The sequence below is a fragment of the Quercus lobata genome, chromosome 1, assembly GCF_001633185.2.
Source record: "Quercus lobata isolate SW786 chromosome 1, ValleyOak3.0 Primary Assembly, whole genome shotgun sequence".
NCBI lineage: Eukaryota > Viridiplantae > Streptophyta > Magnoliopsida > Fagales > Fagaceae > Quercus > Quercus lobata.
The window spans coordinates 8,715,691-8,740,924 of NC_044904.1; the positions used below are offsets into that span (position 1 = coordinate 8,715,691).

At 31.9% G+C, this 25,234-nt stretch overlaps 1 protein-coding gene and 1 long non-coding RNA gene across 2 annotated transcripts; one reads left to right on the forward strand and one right to left on the reverse strand.

Annotated features, from left to right (window-relative positions):
* The first annotated feature begins 10,660 nt into the window (after positions 1-10,660).
* Positions 10,661-22,066, forward strand: LOC115977422. The gene is made up of 3 exons (XR_004088554.1): positions 10,661-10,862; positions 17,276-17,395; positions 21,977-22,066. It is a non-coding gene; the product is annotated as an uncharacterized LOC115977422 (long non-coding RNA).
* LOC115977414 (transcription repressor MYB5-like) lies at positions 21,747-23,672 on the reverse strand. Its single transcript, XM_031099247.1, has 2 exons — positions 23,015-23,672; positions 21,747-22,681 (listed from the first exon to the last, which is right to left on the reverse strand). Exons 1-2 carry the CDS (start codon positions 23,350-23,352, stop codon positions 21,991-21,993), a joined length of 1,029 nt encoding a protein of 342 aa, XP_030955107.1. The 5' UTR covers positions 23,353-23,672; the 3' UTR covers positions 21,747-21,990.
* Positions 23,673-25,234: the final 1,562 nt, after the last annotated feature.

Here is a 25,234-nt window from a genome sequence, read left to right on the forward strand (position 1 = left end):
AAAAATTCTGTATAAAATATAATCTTATAAATTATGTAGTAAATAATATCCGATTGACACAAAATTTGTCGTGTGTATTAAATTCTCAAAATATGACATGTGTATATATTAAGAACGTAAAGCTAGAACATTCAATCCAACGATTAGATTTTCGAAATATGTAATAATGTTAATGATATTGGGTAAGATTGTAATCTTAGATTACAACCAATTTTATAACTAAATTTTGTCCAAAAGAATAATTATGGAAAATAACCCAAAAGAATAAACCTATTTTAAGACAGACACTTACAAGAAAATGAAAGAATAATTAAGGCAACACAACATATGTACACATACCTTTGATGATTGTTGCAACTGATCATGACATTACACTTGCACTTCGATATGTTTGTTTTTGTTCTCTTCCGAACAGTTCCAGCTCTCCTAATCGGATAATTAAGACTTCTCTCCTCTCTAATTTCCTCCATGCCTTTTTGTGCTTCCATACAACTCTTTATTTCTTTTGCTCAATACAACGAAGTCCATTCAGCTATAAAACTCAACCTGTTACAGCAATTAGGAAAGTAGCTAGAAGTTCTAGTGAGAAAAAAGCTCTTTTTTTTTTTTTTTGGTAAACAGAAAAAATCTCGTTTCTTTTTGAAGTGAGCATGGATTACGACAATAATGTATAGTCATGCATATGTCATAATATGCAAAATGCTTTCTCAAAAACATTTAAGGTATTTTCAAAAGTTTGACATGGCACAAAATTCTGGTCAAACTGAATATATTTTTAATTGATCATGAAAATGCAATTTTGAGATGTGCAAAATGTTTTCCCCAAAAAAATGCATAAAATATCTTCGCTCTTCAAACAAAAGGTTTCAAATCCCTTCAATAACCAAACTCTTCTAAAATGATTAAAATAACCCCCATTGATACGTTTAAAATGGCCAAAATATACTTAGGATTCATTTAGGAATAGTTTATTTAGCTAAAATTGAAAATTTTTTGTTAAAATTACTGTAGATAAAAGCAAAAACTAACTGAAATAGTATAATGAGACTCATGAATATTACCAAAAAGTGTAGTGGGATCCATAAATAGTGACAAAAATAAATTGAATAATAACAAAAATAAGTTAAATAGTAAAATAAGCTGACTTTAAACTCTAATCACAAACACAACCTTAGAGCCTAACCAAAATAATCTGTAAACTCTAAAATTACCAAGATAGCTCCTTCAACCTCCAAAACATTTTCAAAATACCCAAACTCTTTTTGGTTTTAGCATAAAATGTTTTTTTTTTTTTAGAAAACATTTTCAGTATTTTCAACTAAAATGGACACAGGTATAATGCAGCAACATAAGCATTTTTGAAAAATTATAAAATAATACAGTAAATAGAACACCGTTACATACGACACCACAAATGTAGTGTCTATGCATCCTAGATTTTCACGCTTTAGATGTAGTGAGCGTTTGGATACTCCCTCTGTCTAGCCTTTTTTGCGTTTTCAGCTTCTTTTTTTTTTTTTTGACCAGCGCTTGGTGCATTGTTCATGGGATATGAACAATGCACCAAATCCCATGAACAATGCACCGAAGCAGATGAACAATAATCGCAGAGTGAACAGTAACTTTTAATTTTTTTTTTTAGTTTTCAGTTTTCAGCAAAATAAACGGTATCCAAACAGATCAGTAACATGAACAGTAATCGCAGAGTAAACAGTAATTTTTTTATAATTTTCAATTTTTACCTAAATAAGCGATATCCAAACAGATCAATAGCATGAAATCCTTGTCACTAGATTTTTTTTCTAGAACATGCTACTTGACTTGAGAGCGGTATTATAGTGGACCTTATATATACATGGTATCCTGATCCGGTGGGCGTACACGTTCAATTCGCATGCATTAATTCCGAAGTTATCTCGAGCTCAAGCCGCCGTCCAATCTGACTCTCCCTCTCTCCTTCTCTGCAGGTGGTTCACACTCGGTCCAACAAGTCCATCATTGCTATTTGCTATGCGTTGAAGACTGAACACACGCATCTGTTGCGATAAAATGAGAAAGCTATAAATGAAAAGCAATGTGAAAGTGAGAGAGCAACTATATGCAGCATTGATTTTGCTAACTTTTCCGCCAAATTTTAGTACTTGCCCGTAATCACATCATTTTAAAATTACCTGCTCAAAAAAAAAAAAAAATTTAAATCAATGCATTTATAATTTAAATTAAATATTATTATTTTTTAATAAAAATCGATAGTATATATAAGAATTTCAAACAGAGATGATGCTAAAGAAACCCATGTATAACTAGTCTTATATCATACAATTTCCAAAAATTTAAAAGCTTAAGCTTTTAAGTTAAATGGTGTCCTTATATGTTATATTAACTATTTAATTGTCCCATAAAAAAATTAAAAAAAAATAAATAAATAAAAAACTATTTAATTGAAGTTTTCTAAAAGTGTTATCCCTTCGATAAAAGCTAACGAAATTTGTTATTTTCAGCTAATTTATTTTATGTTTACTTATGTCGAATTATAGGTTGGAAGGGTGTATGGAAAGGTATATTGGGTAATTTTTAATATATTGGGTTAGGATTTCGGAAAATTATTAGGTACTCCCGGAGTACCATAAATATGTACTCCCCCCTCTTAAATGAATGATGGGTCCCACCATAAATTTAATTAGTGGGACCCACTATTCATATGAAAGAATGAAGTACGCATTTATGGTACAGTACACAATAATTTTCCAGATTTCTATTTGAAGATATTATAAATTCATTGTATTTCCTTTATTTTCTCATATAGTCAAAAATTTTGCTACGTGCTCTCGCGGTGGATGTAGACATCACATAAATCCCTATGTTAATTTTCTCTTTTATTTTTTTACTAATATTTTCTAAGATCCGAAATTAACAACAAATGTGCAAATGCCGCATGTTAATTAGAGGGACATATATATTAATCATGCACCTTTCCTAATAATTAAGTTTTTTTTTTTTTTAATAAGATCCAAATAATTAAGTTGAAAACAGATATGAAACTTTCTTCCTAAATTTACTGTATGTCCAAGCAGAAAAGTTTATTTTCTAAGCAACATAAGGTTTAATAAAATCATAATTTATAAATACTATATAGAAGATGAAAATAAATAAATCCCTTGATTTTTGTTCAAGTAACTAAGGGTATAGAAAAATTTATATTTTTTTTCACAACAACTGACATATTCTATTGTGATTAATATACAAAATAAAAATAATTTTATTTTAATCACAATTTATCACTTTAACAAGTTGTAAAAAAAATTGTGCCTCTAATATATAACATTGCTCATTTGCTTATTATCTATCATATGCGAAGAAAGTAACAAGTAGACATCATTTTGGTATGATATAAGTAAAACCCCTCTTCCTGCTCTCGTGAATTAGTTTTGTATTCTGATTCTTCTATCCATTTTCAAATTTAAATGAAAGATTAATTCTGGGTTTTTTTTTTTTTTTTTTTAAAAAAAAAGGTACGGTATAAGTAGGACCCCTTGAAACGACCAAGCAATGCCCATGAAGTTACTGCTTGCTTTCTTATGCAAAGCTATACCTATATTTCAGGAATTTTTTAACTAAGGCTTAAATTAAAGTATGGTTCCAATTTCCAAATAAGTATTAACATTTTTTGTTACACAAACAACAAAAATCTTCTCAAAAAAAAAAAAAAAACATTTTTTGTTACACAAAGTCATTCTTAAAAAAATAATAAAATAAAATATAAAAAAACCGATCATGTAAATGCTCTTTTTGTTTCAACAATGATGTTTTTTAGAAAATGAGTCATTTTCCAAGAATTATTTTCAATAAAACTATTTCATTTTTCAATGTTTGGTAGTAATTTTAAATGAGTTGAAAAACAATCTCTTAACTTCCCTTATTTAGTTTGCTGTGAGATAGAATTGTTTTCCAAAAAAAATTAGTGGAAAACAATCTCTAAAAATAAGTCATACTTTTTATGTTGATCAAAGATAATTTTTCTTTGACTTATCTTTTTTTATACTACCAAACACTGGAAAACACGGAAAACTATCTTTACACAAAGTTTTCCATCGAAACAAATACTCCATGTATATATACATTCCTTTTCTTTTTTTTCTTTTTCTTTTTTTTGGTTACAGTAAATGAAGGGGACTAAATTATCCTAGTGGGATCGAACCTGTTAGCCACTCAAATGAGAGAGCCCGGAGACACCACTTGAATCCAGGCCCAGGCCCATTTCTGTGAGGAGTTGTTAGTTGATTTTTTTTTTGGGGGGTAGTTTTACATCATTTCCTAGAAAATCAAGTCTCGACCAAAGTCAATATCCAAGTCAAAATCAACTAAACTAACATCAGTACCAGCCTGATAAAATAATTTTTTATATATAAAAAAATGCTTTTTTATAATTATATTGGTTAGGTTGGAACGTGAGTCATTTTGGCCCTTTTGGCCGATAAGACCACTAATTCAATCAAAGCTGAGGTAATTGTATCGTGCCCACTATTTTGGCCCTTTTAAAACAATTTTAGAAGAATGTAAAGCGTAAATTTTGTGCATAACACTATAAAAAATTTTATGGCCATAATTAAGTTCATACTCATTTTCACAACTATTCCGTGATTGGCTTACACTATTTTAGCTTTTGGTCCTCCCGGTTAAGCATATTTGGTTGGGTTCATATTCTGGTTGACTTTCTTAATTCTTATCACTTTGATTTTTGGAGTGTATTATAAGTTCAGCACGGAAGAATGGTAGGTTGCATCCTTCAAGTACCATATTTTCATCATTAGTACTTTGACTTTTGAGGCTTGAGTCATGTGTTTCTGTCTCGGTTCAGTTGCTTTTCAGATTGCCAAATGGAGAAAATGTGGCACCCATGGGTGTGGTCACACCTCGCCGCCTGAGAAAATTTTACGATTTAACAGGAAGCTCACCGGAGTTGGTATATTTCACAATTTCTGATTAGATTACGATATTTACATATATAGTAAAAAGTAATTCAATCACCATTTGAAATATGAAAATGTGACAAAGTTTGCGTCCATAGATTTTTTTTTTCTGAAGAACGTATGTTCTCCAAGACAATGTGGGGCATGGATGCCCATAATAGTCAACTATGCAATTAATGGTGAACAACCATATATATAGATAAAGAACATAACAGCCTTATATATTTATGTGGTACTACCAAGTTCTTCCAATATATAAGAATCTTGGGGGCATTTGCCCCCCACCCCTAGATTTTATTAAAATATCAAGATTCCAAATTTTTAAAATAATATTTCAAACTTAAAACTTCTTTATTGAAACTAACTTTTACTATGTAAACTTCTATTGAGGTCCAAAAAATCACAATGTTGTACCAAGGCTCAAAACAACGCAAATGATTGAAACCTAGGAAAAAAAAGATAAAAATACAAAACTGACCCTCAAACTTTCACATTTTTTCATTTCAGTTTTCTAACTTTCAATTTTGTCAGTCATTTAATTTTCAATTTTTGTCAATTCGATACTCTGTTAAACTTTAATTAACTGCTGCCGTTAGATCCACTGAAACGACGCCGTTTTGCAAGTTTTTTTTTTTTTTTAATTCGGAATAAAAAGAAAATAAGGAAAAAAAAAACCAGTTTGGTAATTGATAATTCCATTGCACCCACACCCAGAGAACTCGATCTTGTACTTCTTGGTCATATTCAGATACAGAATCCCACAATTTCGATCATTCCTTTGCTTCACTTCCTTGTTAAACAGCTCGTATATATACACCTCCGCCACTCCTTCCTTCCTCAGCAATGTGCCATTCCCCAATCTCAAATGCTCCAGAAGGTTCTTAAGATACATCTCAACGTAAGCCGAATTAGTCTCGACCTCGCTCGAGTTGGCGCTGGAGCTCGGCCACCTAGTCTCAACCATGACCACCAGAATATTCTCGTAGCTGGCGACGGCCATGCACTAACCACCGCATCCACCATCATGTCGAAGAGGTTCTGATACCGGATGCTGATGATCAACTCAGTCTCTCTCTCTCAAAGTTACATGGGTTAAGGATTTGGGTTTCTTTGTTTTGTTTTGATTTAGGGGACGTCGTTCCCCCCCCCCCCCTTTTCAGATTTTTCTTATTTTCTTTTAATTTCGAATTTAAAAATAAAAAAAATTGCAAACGGCATCGTTTCAGTGGGTCTAACAACAGCAATTAACTGAAGTTTAACGAAGTACTGAATTGACAAAAATTGAAAGTTAAAGGACTGAATTGACAAAACTGAAAGTTAAAGGACTGAAATGAAAAAATGTGAAAGTTAGAAGGTCAGTTTTACATTTTTGCAAAAAAAATAATAATAAAGCATTTGGGCTTCCAATAAAGAAAAAAAAGGGAAGAAATCCAAACCCATTACGGGTCCATAAAGAGGGACTTAAATCCATGAATGGGAAAATTTTAGGCCCCATGAAATAAAAGAAAGAAAAATCCCAGCCCAACCAGCAAAGGTTAGAAAAATCGCTGGGGAGCCCAGGAAAATAACTTGGCCAGGATACAAAAGCCTGGGATCCTCAGGACATATAGCAAAGCCAAGTTTGGATTAAGACAATTCGCGGGGGGGGGGGGGGTGGTTGCCAAGAAACACAAGGAACAAGAACAAATATATCTCTATCAGCCACCCAATGATGCAGAAAAAGGGTCAAAGGGCCTAGGAACCAACAACTCATGAGCAAAAGCCTGGTACCTCGGGGAACCCAAGAAGAAGAACCAGGAAGGAATGTGGCTTGGGATCTTTCAGCCTAGCATAGAGGAATCAACTCACCTAGGAAAAATGACAAAAGGGAAAGCAACCAAAAAGGTGGGTCTAAAAAAAATAAAAAATAAGAAATAAAAAAAGTGGAATCTAGAAGCCTTGGAGAAGGAAAAAACAAAAAGCCAACTTTCTAGGACCCCCCAGAACGAGAAAGTCAGCAAGAGGCTTTTTGAAGAAAGAACATCAAAAGAAGAAAATAATGAGAAATGAGAAAGGGACCAGCCACCAATGTTGCTGGCCCAACATTAGTTCTGGTACCCAGAAGAGTAAATGGAGGGAATCAGTGGTACCTCAGAAACCCAATGATAACACTATAAAATGGGAAGCAACGAACAGTGAAAAACAGTCAGCAACAGGGAATTAGAGTAAAAATTCTTGAGAAAACTCTGTAAGAATTCAAAAAGAGAGAAAAGGGAGGGAAATACCGTCCGGTATCCTCAAGCAGCCACTAGAGAACACACTTGGATTCAAAAGGATTCAAACTTTGCAAGTTTTAGAGGCCTGAAGGGCCATCTAAGTCTATGATTTTTGAACTTATTTGAACCTTGTAACATGTCCTAGTGAGCGTAATGTATTACATAATAAAGAAAGTAACGAAGTATTTTACATTAAGGATCCCTAACACTTTATTTTATGTTCCTTCTTTATCATTTCGTTCCTTTGTTGTTTCTTGTTGTTCAATGCATATATTTCTTGTATGTTAGCATGTATGTGTTGTAGGATTCATGCTCTGTGTACCACCTGGTTCGAAATCAGCCTAATTTAGCTACAGTGAACGAAGTCCAGTCCCTTCAAACAATAAGTATTGGGCTCAGGATCCTTGTTTCTACTTGGGCCTGTGTTCTAAAAAAAAAAGAACCCACACTCCTTCAAATTATAACATAGTATATTATCACAATATCCACTTAATATTTTTTTAGTTAATTCAAAAATAAAAATGCCATAAAATCTTTTAAAAAAATTAAAGACATACATAAAAAAAAATAAAAAAATAAAAAATTCAAGTATACGATTATACTATTAATACTTCTAAGTTTTTTTTTTTTTTAATTTGAAATATTCTAAATTATTATTTTTTGAATGTATCATATTTAAATTAATCTCTTAATTGATATACTAATGGACTACATATATATATATATATATATATATATATATATATGTAGTATCTTAAATTATATACTAAATCCAGTTCGAGCAAAAAAAAATTGAAACCTAGCACAGGAAAAAAATTACATTTACAATATATTTTCTATGTCAATTAAATTTTTTGTTTAATAAATTAATAAATTATATCTTTATATAAAATAATTTTGGAATTAATTTTTTCTTCATTATTTCATTTTAATATGGTGCACTTAATCCAAAAGCTTGGACGTTCTCATCCATTTATTTTAAGCAAAAACGTATATCTAAAGTTATAATTATTTATACGATAAAGAAAAACAACAGGCAGGAGCACTAGCACTAAGCGTGCTATGCCAATTGCCATTTTACCATACCAAAACTTACTTTATCAATTTTAGCACATTATTCTATAATACGCTATACATCACGTCTTTTATTTTAAATTACACCACATTAAAATAATAATAATAATAACTCATTTACATTAAAAAATTAGTAAAATCAAAAACCAAACCAAATCCAAGCACCATTGTCCATCACCCCAAGTCCACCACCACCACCAGGCATCACCCCACAACCCTCCACCACTACCATTGGAACCTACCACCTAAGACACCAAAACCACCACAAAACCCATCCTAAAACCAAAACACAAACACCATAAGGTAAACAAGGAAAAGAAGAAGAAGAAGATAGAAGAGAGAGATGTCAGCAGCCACTAATGGTGGCTTTGCTGGTGTGTAGGAGAGGGAAACCACCGCAAAAAGCCGTCGATCTCAGCCCTATCATCGCTGGAAACACCGATCTCAACCCAAAAAAAAACAAAAACAAAAACAAAAAAAGGCTTTCTGCAAGTGCGAGAGAAGAGAGAAAAAAAAATATAAGAGGGAGAAGAGAATTCCGATCTTAGCCCATAAGAGAGAGAGATGGCCTGGTGAATCTGTCCATGTGAAAGAAGAGATAAATAAATAAATAAGAAAGAGAGAAGATAGAATAAAAAAATTATTATTTGATTTTACAACATGCTTCAATACCATTCTATTAGTAGAATTGCATTATGTTGCAAAAAAATTGGCACATCTGATAAGGAATGTTTTTGGTGTTTGGTGTGTCAAATTCTAAAATTTTAGTATTTTTAAGCATTTGGCTCGCCTGATGTCAATGCTCTTATTAATTATTATCTTCTAATTCAAAATTCATTTTATTGTACTTATGTTACCAAATTTCCTTTTTCTTTTTTTTTTTTTCTTTTTTTTTTTTATAAAACATTACGAAAGGTTCTTAAGCTATTCATCTACGCTTGTATAATATTAATGTGTATAGTAATGTATGCATACACCTGCTTATATAACCTATTTTGAGTTATAGATTTTAATTCTTCCCAAAAAAGGAGAGTTATAGCAGCTTATAGCTTTTAATTAAGGTCAAATAAGGAAACGTCATAATTTTGAAAAGTTCTAGTGCTATAAACTAGTGTACAATTTTGTGCACAACTCATTTATATGGCAAGTCGTACACAAAATTGTGCTATAATTTGTGGCACCATAATTTTTGCAAACGAGTTCATAATTTATTAAAATCTTTCACGTGCAAATTTTCGGGTGGCTTAAGCTACATAGTGGATGTGGTATTAGTCTTATCCCGTTTTCTTGTCATTATTTGTGACATGGCAGTTAGTACCTAGTACAACCCCCGATTACATGGCCAGACCCTGTTTGTTCTTTTGTTGACATACTTTCAAAACTCTTTCAAAACCCTTCTGATTCTTAAAATGTATAAAAAAAATATTTAATAACACTCCAACAATTTTCCTTTATCTCAGATGATGAATATTTTATGATATTATTGGTTTAATTAGTGAGATTCAAACGCTCTCAGTTGATTTACAAAATTTTTAGCATAAAATTAAGAAAAATGCTACATTATCAACAATTTCATTTATCTCATATTATGAATATTTTATGATATCATTGATTTAATTAGTAAGATTCAAACTCTCTCCATTGAAAACAATATTAATTGAGTTACAAAATTCTTAGCATAAAATTAAAAGAAATGTTACGTCCACAATATTTTCACAATATTTTCACTACAAATTCTAAAAGGCAAATTATTATTGATTCTAATTTGAAACTCACCATTGAAACTATTTTTTTACCCATTAGTAACAACAAGTAACAATTTGTCACTTAAGATTTGTTGTGAAGATGTTAAAAACATATCATTTTTTTAAAACTAAAGACATAACTTGAATCCACAATCCGCGTCGAAATCGTGTCAAAATCGTGCACAAACTCATTCTTTTTCATAACACTAGAGTAGTAGTAAATGATGTTTTAGGGCAGGACGGCTAGGTTCTAAAAGAGACGAACTTTGGCAAAGACAGATTTAGCATCCTGATTGATAGGCAGTTGAGAAGGGCCAAGTGTGTAACAGTAGAAAAGAAAGGTTGGTCTGTCTAACAAATACTGACCCTTTTGGTTAGAACGTTTGGTTGGTCCTCCTAGATTTGCTTTACAATCTCAGCCGGTATTCCCTCACATGGGCATTTCAAATCTACCGGTCAATCCAAACCAAAATGCCCCATTTCACCACCTCATTGAATGGTACCAATTTTGCTCACCCAAAGTGTAACCTACACGTGTCCTGACACACTTAGAAAGCATGGCCCATATATTAGTTCTCTGGCCTTGTGCTATGTACAAATATAAGAAACTCTTGCTACAGAAGAGTTTTAATTTGCTCTTTGTTTATAATACCTCTTCTACTCTCTATATTTTTTTTCTAGCTCAACTCACTTAGACACACAATACCCCATTTGATCATTGAGTGATGATATTTAGAGCAATGCATTTCATGGAAAGAGCTCAAAGGGCACCAAAGGGCTTATTTCAAATGAAAGATTTCATGTTTCAAGGTTTCCGGGTAAGTCACTCACCCTATATAGTCTCAACTTTCAAAGCTTTTTGTTATTCTGGTTTTCCTCTGTTTTTTTTTTTTTTTTTTAATCATGGTTCTTTAATATGATGAATATATAAGCATGGACAAGGGCTATTTTCTCCTTTTTAGAGTTATGAAAAAACTTTACCTAGTTGTTTGTGGATGTTAAAATAATTGCTTTCTTCGTTGAACAAAGTTGTTTATGTAATGCGTTTTGCTGTTTCTCTTATATATACAAGACAATACGTGCCCTTTAATGTGTTAGGACTAAAGTCTCTGTTTTTTTATAAAAGTTAGGCCCTCCAAAGTCTCCGTCTTCCCTTAGGAGTGACTTTTTATGTGTACTTTCGTTGATCATTTCGAGATTATAATTAAGTTCAGAGAAGTATATGCTTTGTAGCAAATGCGAACTCTATTTCTCATGTTAAGACAAAAACAACCACACCCTCACGAGTCTCTGACCTTTAACTTCAAACTCACCTAAGTTTTTGGTTGTCGGAAAGGGTTGAAACATGCATCGTAGAAAGCATTGTAGAAAAAAAAAATATATATATATATATATATATTGTTAAGAATATTAAAAGTTTTATAAATTAATGTGGTAATTTTTAAACACAAGATAAAAAGTGATTGAAAATTTTGCTTACTAAATTGTTGATGTAGGACTAATTACACTCCATTTGAAAGTTGTGTTTAGTAAAATTTGATAGTAATTTTTGTTTTAGCACTAAGAACTGATGAGAAGGTGAAGAAGGGTTGTTTGAAGATAGCATATTTCAACATTAAGCAACTTGTTGAGCAGGGATTAGGGAAATATGATGTTTCCTATTTCATCTATAATAATTATTTTTGTTTCCCTACCACCGCCACTGATAGGCGAGATGGTACCCGGTTTGTAAAGGAACCGATCACTCAGGGGTTCAAGCCCCCGCATTTACCAAGCAAAAAAAAAAAAAAAAATTTATTTTTGCTTCCCATAGCTTGAATTTTTTTATATATTTATAAATAAAAAAAAGATTGGTAAAAGGCTTCATTAAACAGAAACTAGAGATAAATTAATATTACACAAAGTTCTAAACAAAATCGAGTGGTTCTTCAAGAAGCTCAAATGGATTTGATTGTTTACTTTATGCTTGAACAAGTGGATCACTATTGGCTTTGTTATGTGTGACAACTGACAAATGTCAAAATAACAACGAAGCATACAAAAATCCAGAAAAAATCATATTCAATCTAGGATGGAAATAAAAAATATATAAAAGCTAGTGTAAGTCTACCCAATAAATTACATAAAATTTCCACACAAAAAATAAATTATATAAAAATTTAGCGGCTCAATGATTAGAAAAATGTAATACAATAATTATGAAAGCAGGTTCACCTTTTTCAGAACCCCCAAACCCAAAGGAAAACAAAAAACAAAACCAAAAGAAGAAATTATTATTACCTTTGTGGTATAATTGACGAAAAGTTGTGAAGGAAACCTGAATATTTTGTAATATATATGTAACACATGTGGGACATGAATGATATTCAACACGGTATCTATTTTTCCTTTCTTTCCCAATTTTATGTCATATTGATATTATGCCACTCAAATTCCAATAGCACGGAAAGACACAAACACGTGTTTGATGAAAGTCCCAAGCTTGACCCACCAAAACTACTTGATTGGGATCCCAAAATATAAATGCTTAGGAGAATAGTATTAATAAGAGATAGTATTTTATGCGTCCGGCACATCCAAAACTTTTACATAATAATGATATAGTTGATTGAAAAAGATTGAATATTGAAACACAATTTATAATCTATAACATGCCCAAACTATAGACTATTACATGCCCAAATCTAACATGCCACCCAAAACTAGCTACTGTATCCATTGCCCACCAACCAGTTTGATTATATTTTCAGTATTATGTCTGAATTTCTATGTACATTACCAAGATAATGATTAAAAGGACAATAGTTCACACACAAAAAGATATAATATTTGTGACGAAATAGCTACAAGGTCTCTAATTTGATTGCAGAATTAAAATATACAGAAATGTTTTCAAAGCACGTATGAGCATGCAACACCAAAAGATTCCCGAATATAGCCAAATTAAATGAATCAGTGTGACCCTTTAAAAAATATAATAATTTTTTTATTAAAAAAATCCCACTTTAGTACTAAATTAACAGCCAATTTTTAGTACAATTTCAAATTCGTATTTCTTTATATGTCTTTTTTTTTATTTTTACGCGGATGAGTATGGTACGCTATTATCATATGCATGATTGAATTATTAAGAGTCTGTTTAAATACTGTTTATTTTATTAAAAACTGAAAATTTATTATTAAAAATACTGTAATAAGATAATTTTTAAACTATGAATAGTGCTGAAGAACCCACGGCTAACCTTCGCATTTTTTGAAGTTTGACTGAGTTATAAATAATATCATGGGACCCAACCAAAAAAGCAAAACGCGTAATAATCTTTAAGCAACGTACACTAAATGTTTAATTGTTTATTAGAACCAGAAAAATTTGGAAACATCGTTTAGAATAAAATATTACACAATAATAAATAAAAATAATAATAAAAGAACTAAATGGTCAAAGAAGTTGTAGCACAACCTACTAAAAATTTGTCTGCAACAAGTCAACCATCTACCAATCATATGGTTTATGCAAGACTGGTAGTTTGAGTTGAGGGTCAGATATGAGTCTAAGGACTTTTGGTCAAACATTATAACTGCTCTATACAACCATAACTATGGTCTTACACTTAGATAACAAAACCACAAAATGATAAAGAGAATTAAAAGTTTTGTTACTTAGCCAAAAAATAAAATAAAAGTGTTAACTTATTTTGGTTACATAAACATTCATGGCTAGCTGATCTTTAAATGTTAACTTATTTTGGGTTTTCTGGATTTTCAAACCATTTTTTTTTTCCGTATATATGTGTTTGTAATTTTTCAATGGTCATGTTATAGAAAAGTCATATAGGATTGTTAAAGTCTTGAGGTTAGTGCTTCTTATGGAGGAATTCCAAATTAATCAAAGGTTAAGTAATTAGATATATGGGAGTGGAAAGCAATAGTTATGACTGTTAGTTTTGTAGATATAGTTCAAAAAAAATTAGTTGTACCCCATTGAATATTGTTGGTATATAGAGAGAGGTGAAGGTGCAATTAGGTATGAACCTCATGTTAATTAATTTCTTTATCTTCCTTTGTGGGTGCATTGATCCACATAAGTTTTTTTTTTTTTTTGAGAAAGGATCCACCTAAGTTAGAAATGTAAGAAAAAGAAAAAAAAACGTTGAGGTACTCCATGTATTTAGCTATGTATCACGTGGAATAACTTTCAAGGATGAAACTTTACTTTGGCTGGGTTGTTTTAGCATATTCCGATGGCCATTTTCATCTTCTATCTTTCTGTTCTTCTCTGTTCCAAACATACTTATAGAAAAAGAAAATAATGAGTTGAATCAATAGGAAGAAATTTGAATTCTATCTTCTTCGACTTTCATCTCAACAATGGTGAGTAAAAACTCTTCCACTCTCTTTTTTTTTTCCCTTTTTCTCTTCTCTAAATTTTTTTAGTTAGTGCAATATAGGATTGCAGCCTCTCCTATAGGTTTTATATTTCATATTTTTAGAGGTCTTGCTTTTTCTTTTCTTTTCTTTTCTTTTTTTCCTTTTCTTTGTGTAATTTGCTCAATGGTTAGGCTACATGATGAAGATGTATAGCTTGTTTGGATGGAAGGGAGAAGGAGGGGGAATGAAGGGGAGTAGAGTAGAGTTGACAAAAAATAAGCTAGTTTTGTGCTAAACTTACTTTACTCCCCCTTTCTCTCTTTCAATCCATATGAACCAATAGTCTTTACTGTCTCTTAAAACCCTCAATCTTGATTTTCTCAACCAAAAAAAAAAAAAAAAAAAAACCTCAATCTTAAATGTGAGTGAAATTCGATCAAACTCTTTGTTACAAAGCACAAACTACCAGAGATTTACTTGATTTTGCAATTATTGGTGGCTTTGAAATGATTGCAATACCAATTTTGGACTTGAGTCCAAGTCATAGAGCTGTTGAAATAGGCCCATCACTGGGCCCATGCTGTCATAGGATGATGTGGACTTTTGAGGTTGAGCTTCTCTTCTTAAGGTCATGGAATGGGCCAGCAAAAAGCCCACCAATAGAATCAACATTAGAAGTTTTTTAATTCCAAAGAGGAGAAAGGAAAATTCTAACTAATAACCTATACGCTTGGTTCCTAATCAATCCAGCTATCCCTTAAGATCTACAATTAGGCAATATAATAATATAGAGAAGCAGTACATTTTAGATTTTAAAAAAAAGGAAATAGGGGATGGGTCCTTGTGTATGGGCCCCATGAGCAGTAGTGAAATTAGTGCCCTTCTCTCCCTCTAGGCCCATGAGAGGCTGGGGAGTTGGATCAGGCCTGAGTGTGGCCCAAACCTGTAAATCATTAATTGGAATTTCCTGTTGGGTATTCAGTTTTTATAGCCCAATCATAGCCCAATATTGTTTGAACTTCGGGTCAGGTTGAGCAATCACTAGTCACGACTCACTACAAAGCCTCAAATACAAGTATCATTTTGTAGATGAATACAAATTTGATGGCAATTCTACATTCATAATTAACTTCTTCAAGAATATTATCTTGGCTTGCAGGTTTCATAAGGTTCAACTAACATTGGAAGTTCTGATGAGAAATATAAAGCCCAAAAAATGTTAGCTAGGCTATTTTTCTATGATATAATTGTATTTAGGTATATGTATACCATTCAAATACCACAAATTATAGGGGACATGACGTAGTTGATAGCTATACTTGTGACAAAAAATAAAGCTTTTTACAGCCTTGTAGTTGTTTGTACTTTGTAGCCCTCTTTTATATTACAAATTAAAGTTTTTGCCATTTATATGCATTTCATGTAAAAGATTTATGATATGAGAATAGTTTTGAGATGTATATATATATATATCATATATATAATAGAAGATGCTCCTTCTCCATATTTACAACATTGAGAACTTACTAATATAAGACTTCTGGTGTGCGCACATTATGATCTTTGTTATATAAAAATATTTTATTACTAGTTTACATGCACTAATCAGGAAGAAATATAGTTAGATTATGATCAATTATGACCATCTTTTAGTTGTTGATAAGATTTCATGTTTAGCTTATGATCAATTATGATGAGATTTCATGTGAATCGGTTAGTTGTTGTATAAGAGATCCTTTGTATATATTTCTGAAAGAACAAAATACTATCTTACGTGAAAGCTAATCACTTTAACCTAATAAGAAAATATTGAGTTTAAGGGGAGACATGATAAACGAAAGAAACTAGTTAATCTTTTATTTGATAGAAATAGTCAAATAGAATCCTAGCATATTGACATCTGTTTTAAAAGTCTAGAATTCTATTGATTTATAGTACTTTTGTAGCCTAGAAAGAACTACAGTAGCTCCGATTAGAATCCTATAAGCCTTGCAACTTTGAGACCACACTTCATTCACTGCAAAAATTATACAGCACATTAAATCTCTTTAATAAAATTGAAGAAGAAAAAATATAGAATCCTCTCCATATAAGTGGAAGAAACTTCTGTTTAGGATGCGAAATTACAATTGTGGCCTGTAAACTGTAGTAGTCAATACCAATCCTCGGTCCCATGCTTATTTGAAATTGCTATTTCAAGAAACTTTATGAAGGATACAGGCGCTAGTTTTTTTTTTTTTTTTTTTTTTTTTTTTTTTTTTTTTTTTTTTTTTTTAAATCATATAGGTGCTAGCTATTTCTAAGAGTGGTGGATACTTATACAACAAATTTAGGTATATAATTTTTACATATTGACTTATTGTGATATAATAAAAGTAGTGTCAACGATGAATCTATATAAAAATAATATACTTATTGTTATTGATAACACAACTTACAATCTTAGTAAGTTGTAAAAAAAGTTAATCTCTAACGTTGCTCATACTTGTATAAGTCATTACTTTATAAGAGTGGACAAGATCATTCCACATTGTTCCCATGCAATAGATTAATTTCATGCATTTCAAAACAATATGTAGAACAACCATACCTTCAAATGAACACAGAACACCCTATACTTCAGCATCTTAAATATTTATATAGACTCTCATCTAGATCTATAAAACTACTTTTCAAGATGATATAATTAGCTCAATATCATTTACGCCGCATAATTAGCTTAATAACTACTAATTGGGTGTATGCATCTTGATTTATATCTCTTATTCCAAGTTCGACTACTTCCTTCTTCTTTCTCGGCTTGTGATTTTAAATTCTAAGAACTTTCGCAAGTTACTTGACATGTTATAATTTACCTGTTCAGGTTTCACCATTGTATCACTGAGATGGTTCAACACAACTTTATGCACCAACGGAGTTTAGCAGTTCGAAGTACTTTTTCGGCTGTAGGCTGTACTCGATTTCACGACTTGGTCTACTACAAGTAAGTGGTTTCCTCTACTTTCTTGTTAATGTATTTGATAGTGCATGGTTTACTAAAGTCTTTATTTACATGGTGCAATTAAAAGATCTAGTTCTATAACGTAAATATTTCAATATAGAACAATCAAATAGCCTATATATACACCTCAACATAGCATTTGATACGTAGGGGAAAACTTAGCAAACCAATTACCATGCACGTTCAATGGAAATGCTGGAAGCTTCATAATTTTGTTTCACTTCCTAGTTTGTGATTTGAAATGATGATGAATGAATAGCTAAACAATAAGTCAATCTCATGTCCATGACGACTAGGCTATGCTGCAAATGAGAGTGTTTTTTGAAAACGAATCTTTGTGAAGTAAGATACTTGAAAATTCTAAGATTTTCAAGAATGAGTTGTTTGAATATTTAGACATTGGGATGTTTTCTTTTTTTCTTTTTTGGAACTTTTGTGTTTGTTTGTTGATATCCAATGACAATTGAAGTGTTAAAAGAGTATAGTGTGGTGTAAAAGAAGATTACTGTGCCATTTGGAATGTATATCAACGTGTTTGGAAATATGAGAATAATTTGGAATAACTTTCAAGTTCAATTTCTTTTGCTGAAAGAAAGAGATTGTTCAAGAAGTTGAATAGAGAGGTCATCCAGAGGTATAATAACATTTAGATTCCACTGGAAGACTTGTTAATTAGGCTACATAAAATATCAATGGAGAACAAAAGAACAAAGCATTTGATTATCTCAAACGCTTTGACAAAAAACAAAACTAGCAGATAAAAAGTCTCACGTTGAAACATACACGACACATAAGGATGACAAGTAAATGGGAAAATCACGTAAAAGTCCTTATGTATACCCATTTAAACAAAGTATGCTGGATCTATGGGTTCATATAAGTTGTTTTGAGAGATCGAAAAGTAGAAATGTTACCGTGCAAGCACTGTAACTAAAGCTAGATATAAGAATTTTCAACGCTTTTTTTTCTAATAGTTCTCTAGTAATTCCATTGTAGCATCTATTAACTCTTCTAGGCATGCACAACTCAACAAGTATTAAGTACTTGACCTAAATTACATGAAATCTCTACTTCTAGAATACAACACATTATCAACATCACCTTCATCAAATCCTTGCGATTGTGTATTTTCTCACTCTGATGCACATTTTCACTTTCCTCTTAGCCTTGTACGTATCAAAATCAAATTACAAATGGTCCCATAGGTCTTTATCAAACATTAACCAAAATATCGAGATAACTCCTCTAAGCATATGTGATGTAACTTTCAAAATGAAACACTAAGGGGTTGTTTGGTAGACTTGTTTAAACACATGTTTTCAGTTTTTAAACAACATTACACGCATTTGTATACATTTTTTCATCCACACGTATTTCCAAAAAAACTGAAAATTGTTGTTTAAACGCACGTACCAAACGGGCCCTAAGAATCTGAAGAATTGAAACTGATATATCTTACATGAGAAAAGAAAAAAACCAAAAAAAAAAAAAAAGACTTATCTATAGAACAAAGAAATTATGGTCAAGAATTAATGTCAATTTGCCCCTAGTTTCTTATTTTTACACATATGTCAAACCACAGTTGGAAGATGAAAATTTTGTATCCCTTTTGCTAGAATACTTCTAAAATGATTCAAAATCATCTATAATTTCACTAATCACCACCAAAATATCTCTACCTATGGCATTCTGAATAATCAATTGTAAGAGCATATTCTCTTCCCCAACCTCAATTTTCATTCTTTCATTTAATGTTCCAAATAACACTCCACTATCATGACACCTAATAAAATTTAAAGTCAAATCCTTATAAGGTTGATGAGCCTTGTATTGTGGGCCTGTGGCAGCAACAATTTGTCATCTAGCCTTTAACACACTAAAAGGAATTCCATAAATGAAAAGCAAGTGTCAAGTTTGTCAAACAAAACATTTAGGGACTGCCTATAATTAATGAGAATAATAAGTAGAAGAGAGTCAGAGACTAATGGCAATTAGATTTATGAGTCTATAAAATATTTAATTGTAAAATCAATGTGAAGTCATTTTCCTTAATTAATTCTATGAAGTAATAGGACTGATGAAGATTTGCAGTTGCAACTTGCAAGCAAGAAAATAACATAAAAAATGTAATTATTTATGTGCAAGCTATTAATGCAGTGGGACAAGTATTCAACTAAAATGGCTAGCTATATCTACCTAGTGGTTTGCTAGTTAGCACCAACTAGTGGTTAAAAAAGCTTTGCTTAGGTGAATTCAATATTTAAATGAATGTTAATTAACTTTTTTTAGAAGGGAATGTTAATTAATTGACTGTGAGTACTCTTAGTAAATTTAACCATCTTATTGTGATCAATTTCTCAAAACCACTAGGCCAAGATTGAAGAAGCAATTAATCTGGAGAAATTTGTCATTTTGTGAAGGACAGTGTGGATCCTTAATGACTTGAATCAAATCTATAATGGGAAACCATATGCATATTTGAGATATCATTGTGAGAAACTCTTCACAGGTGGATTATTGAATCTAGACTTAGGGTAAAAATAACTAGTACGTCGTAGAAAAAGGGTTTGCTTAGATGAATTCAGTATTTAAATGAATGTTAACTAATTGACTGTGATTACTTCTTTGGAAATTTAACCATATTATTGTGATCAATTTCTCAAAACACTAAGATAAAAATTGAAGAAGCAACTACATAATCTGTAGGAATTTCTCACTTTGAGAAGGAAAGTGTGGAACCTTATATTGTGACTTGAATCAAATCTATAATGGGAAACCATATGCATAGTAGATAAATCATTGTGAGAAACTCTTCATAGGTGGGTTTTTAAATCTAGACTCAGGGTAAAAATCTAGGCCACTTCTTGCATATGATAAATATATAAATTCCATACGTAATTAATAAAACTATATTAAGTCATCTTGGAATGATGAGAGAAAGAGCTAAAATTAACCTACATATGAACTAAGGAAACTAAGGGCCTATTTGGATGGAGGGAGAGTGGAGGGGGGTAGAATAAAGTTGATTAAAAATAAGCTAATTTTGAGTCAATTCTACTTTACTCTACTCTACTTCCCCTCATTCTCCCTCATTCCAAACGGACCATAAGTTTATACATCTTAAAGCTAAGCCCTTAAACTTACTTCTAATAGGCAATTGAAGCAAAGCCTAGAAAGTTTTCAACGGACATTGAAAAGCTTTGCTCTTACATGCTGAAGAAACATTGTTCCAATACAAAGATGTTATTATTCTCTCTTTTCATATATATATACCATGTCACCATTATAATGTGTGTTTCGTTTTTACAAGACTTTCAACATGAGATACTGGACAAACCCCTCTCAAATTTTCATATATCTCTCAAATTTCATGAAGGACACAAACACCCCATCTATTTTTCTTTGAGGAAGATATGTAAGAAGCAAAATTTGCCTTGACTAGGGTACTAATTACACCTTAATATATTTCACATCCATAGATAGGAATCATCTTGGCTTTCAAAGTTATGAATGACATGCAACATTTTGACCATCAGAACAATTGCTGAAATGTCAAATTGTACAAATTCAATTTGAAAAAGAATTGCCTTCAAAACCCACACAAGCTGTATAGAAACTTCTACAACAGTTTGGGAGAGCATCAAATCACTATTAGTTTTCATGAAATGGAAGTTCCTGCAACATTGCTAGTCAACCTTTACTCTCTAGTCACTAAATTTTCACATCATAGTCACCAAATTTCCTTCTCATTATATATTCCTTTCTTGGAGTTATCATCCTTTATTTATCCAACCAATTTCTTGACCTCGAATCATAATATATTGGGAGCTTAAAACATTTGTATCAAGTAAAAGCCTGATTATTCAATAGATCAGTGAAATTATCATGTCGTTCTGATGTTGGCTTTTTTCAAGTTTTTATCTATTTCTTTAGCAGGTACATGATTATCCAAAAGATAAATATGAAGAAGATGAATATAGGAAGAAAATAGAAACACAAATAGAAATATATAAACAAGAAATAAATGGATAAGTTATGCATGATTTGATAATCAAACTTGAAGGTATATATAGCCTTAGAAAGTACTGTCTTCCATGACATAATAGACAGAGAATGTTGCATAAACTGCTTGCTATAAATTTAATTATCTTCGGATCTTGTCAAACTGAATAGCCATAACTTATATCCATGAAATGCTTGTGGTTGGAGTATCTTTGGCGTATAAGTATAGACAATGTTTGAAGTACTTTGATGTTAAAAAGAACTGAAATTTTTGGTATTCACTACTTGTTAAATTAGATAGAAACATGATAACTGTAATTCCTTTGTGGTATGAAAAAGCATTCACACACTTCCATTCACATACAAACTATAATATTACAACCTTTCAATATTTATGTTTTGTAGCCTACAAGATATATAATAATACATCACCACAAATACAACACAATAGCCACGATAAAAACAAGTGGAATAAGAACAGATAACATACATAAAATGATAATAATGCAAACCCCCTAGAATAATTTCCATTAACTAACCAACTGCACTTAATACAAGCAGGTGGTATGGAAATCCTATTCAATCTGATCATTGACAGGCCTCTTGGTATCACTTTGGTTGAAAGTGGAGGTCATGAGTGCAGACTCCCAGCCAGCCCCAAGGCCAAAACTCGAAGCAGTGATCGAAATCAAAGGATCAGCAGACACCGATGCAATCCCATTAGTAATAGTCTGTTGTTGGAATTGGTGTTGGGCAGTGAATGCCTCTTCATTGATCAATGAGTTCAAGAAGGAAGAGAACACATCATCAGAGCCGTAATTTATGTCATCTTCATCTTCAGGGCTAAGTCCATTGTTGCTGCTCCTCAATCCAATTCCAGCTGAACCATCTGAGTTTGGCAAACTTGCATATCCACCATTGATAACAATCCCTGAAGTATGATAGTGATCCAAATTAGCACTTTGGAAGTACCCACTATCCTTGATGGTCATTATTCCACTGCCACTAGGAGTACTCTCTTCTACAGCTGGAGAAGTGGCAGGACTAGAGTTATTAGGGTTTGGGACAGTACGATTGGTTTTTGATGAAGAAGCTTTAGCATTATTTCCACCAGTGCCTCCAGAAGAGGATGAATCTGGGTTTAAAGGCTTGTGGGTTCTTGGATCTATGCCTTGGCTGATCAACTTCTTGCTGAGGTGAGTGTTCCAGTAATTCTTTATCTCATTATCAGTACGTCCAGGAATTCTTCCAGCTATCAATGACCACCTATACAAATATAAAAGAAAACCCAATTGAGAATTTGAGAGATATAGACTGAAATACAGAAAAAGAAAGAAAACCCAGTTCTAGGTTTTGGAGAAGAAATACAAAAACAGATTCATAGAATGAAAAGAGAGAATACCATTAGATTACAATTACAAACTCACAGAAAACCTAACCCTAGTTAGAAATAGAAAACCCCACCAAAAAAACAGTGAAACCCACAGTGAAACCCTACGAACTAGCTCACAAAAACGAAAACAAAAAAGGAATCTGATATGTATTGCTGAGAATGTTATGAAAGCTCAGAAGATGTGAACTGGGTATTGTTATATATACCTATTGCCGAGTAGGCGATGGAGTCGAAGAATGAGATCTTCTTCATCAGGAGCGATCTGGCCGCGCTTAACAGAAGGGCGGAGATAGTTCATCCATCGGAGCCTACAGCTCTTACCACAGCGAAGAAGCCCAGCTCGCTTTGGCAGCGTTCGCCACCGCCCTTCACCTTCTTTCTTGATGTAATTGGAAAGAAGCTCATCCTCCTCCGGCGTCCACGGCCCTCTCTTCAGCCCCACTTTGCTGCAGCACGGTGTCGACTTGCCAGAACTCCCACCACCTCCTCCTCTTCCTGTTCCTGTACCTGTACCTGTTCCTGCTGATGATGATGGGTTTCTCATTTTTTTTTTTTTTGGTTTTTTTTTTTTTTTTTTGGTGTGTGATTCTGTCTGTGTGTTTGAGTGTAGGTACGTGTAAGTGTGCTTGTGTGAGAGTGAGAGATATGGGATTGGGGTAATGGGGGTAATGGGGTGCCTCTAATTTCTATGCCTATATGGGTCTTATGATGTGTGTATGCATGTGTGAATGACAGAGATGAGGTGGCAATGACATTTACCTTTTTTTTGGTTTTTAAGGTGACATTGATGGTTCGTTTTTGGGTCTTTCTCTCTGTTTTGCTTCGTTGGGTATAAAAAAGATGGGGTTTTTGTGAAGAATATATAGAAATATTGTTTTTTTGATGTATAAACTAAACAAGCAACCAAAATAAAGATGGATCATATATGGATGAGGCTGTAAGTGTTAAATGTAAATATATATCCTTGACCTACGCGCCTTTGAGGCGAGTCCTTTCACGCGTTTTAACTTTTTTGGTTTAATTTAATATCTATAATTTATGAAAAATGTTACTTTCACAACAAATTTTAAATTGCAAATTATTACTTGTTACTTGCTGTGTTACTTGTGAGTAAAAAAATAACTCCAGTAATGGATTCAAATTAAAAACTTATAACAATCTAGCAATCTGCTATTTAAAATTTATTGTGAAAATATTATGAATGTAATACTTTAAATAATCTATCCATCTACTGAGTTTTTTTTTAAATAAAAAATAAATAAGTGAGAGTATGGATTTATTGGATGCACAATCTTTTGCATAGTTTATGAATTTCCAATCTTACCAAAAAAATAACATAACTTCTTAATCTCACTACTAAGAATAGATGACATACAATACAAGCCTTACTTGAAAATTATTTTATTTCCATTAAAATGGACAGAAATTTTTTTTTTTTTCCTAAAATGGACTCTTTTTAAACTTTAATGATAGTTTTAATAAACAAGTACTAAGTTACTTGATGCCCTTAATTGTTTAAATCAACTTATTTTAAACTCATCATCTTTAATTTGTTTAATGTGTTTCATATTTTTCAACATTTTATCCAAAAAAAAAAAAAAGAAAAAAAAAGTGCATAATAGTAATAATATCATTCTATTTGTTACACTCTTTTCTTAATGAGTAAGGTTTTCAAATTTAAGAGAGTGAGAGCTGGATGTCACTCCTGAAACGAGACTAAGACAACAACATGGACGCAACAAATGGGACCCACACCAAACCGCTAAGGTTACTTTTACAGAGTAAGCGGTGACCTACAATCACAACCTATCCAAACTTGCTCTTTGGATCTATGCGAGTCTGGTAGATCCAACGACTTCGCAACACATCGTGCTTGTTGATCCGACGGTCAGAAAAGCCCCATGAGTTTGTGGAAACATTAAAATCTTTTATACTTTCTCTTTTTCCTTCGGACAATCAATTATCCAGTTTTTATTCATTTTTTTACTTGATATTTTCACAATTACAGGTCCCACACAAATTTGAAGATAAGGCTCTTACTATTACATTTATTTAGCCCTCTTTTTTTTTATTTGTATTTTCAAACTTACGTCGGTTTAAAGGAAAATTTGTCCATTGATATGCAAAAATTTCAGTTTATTTTAACTTAAAGTGCCTACATTTTCTATTTTACGCAACTACTTTTTAAAAATACCTGCATCGAATTATCTATTATATACTTTACTTCATTAAAATATCAAGTTTTTTTATTTTTATAATTGTTTCTCTTTCTTCACGCACAACAACCGCCGTCCACTCTCTTCCTTCACCCATGTGATACGTAAAGAACGAATAAAAAACTAGATGCAAAATAAATAGTATTAATTTAAATTTACACAGTTACTATAACATCTACATCGGATTATCTATTACACACTTTACTTTAT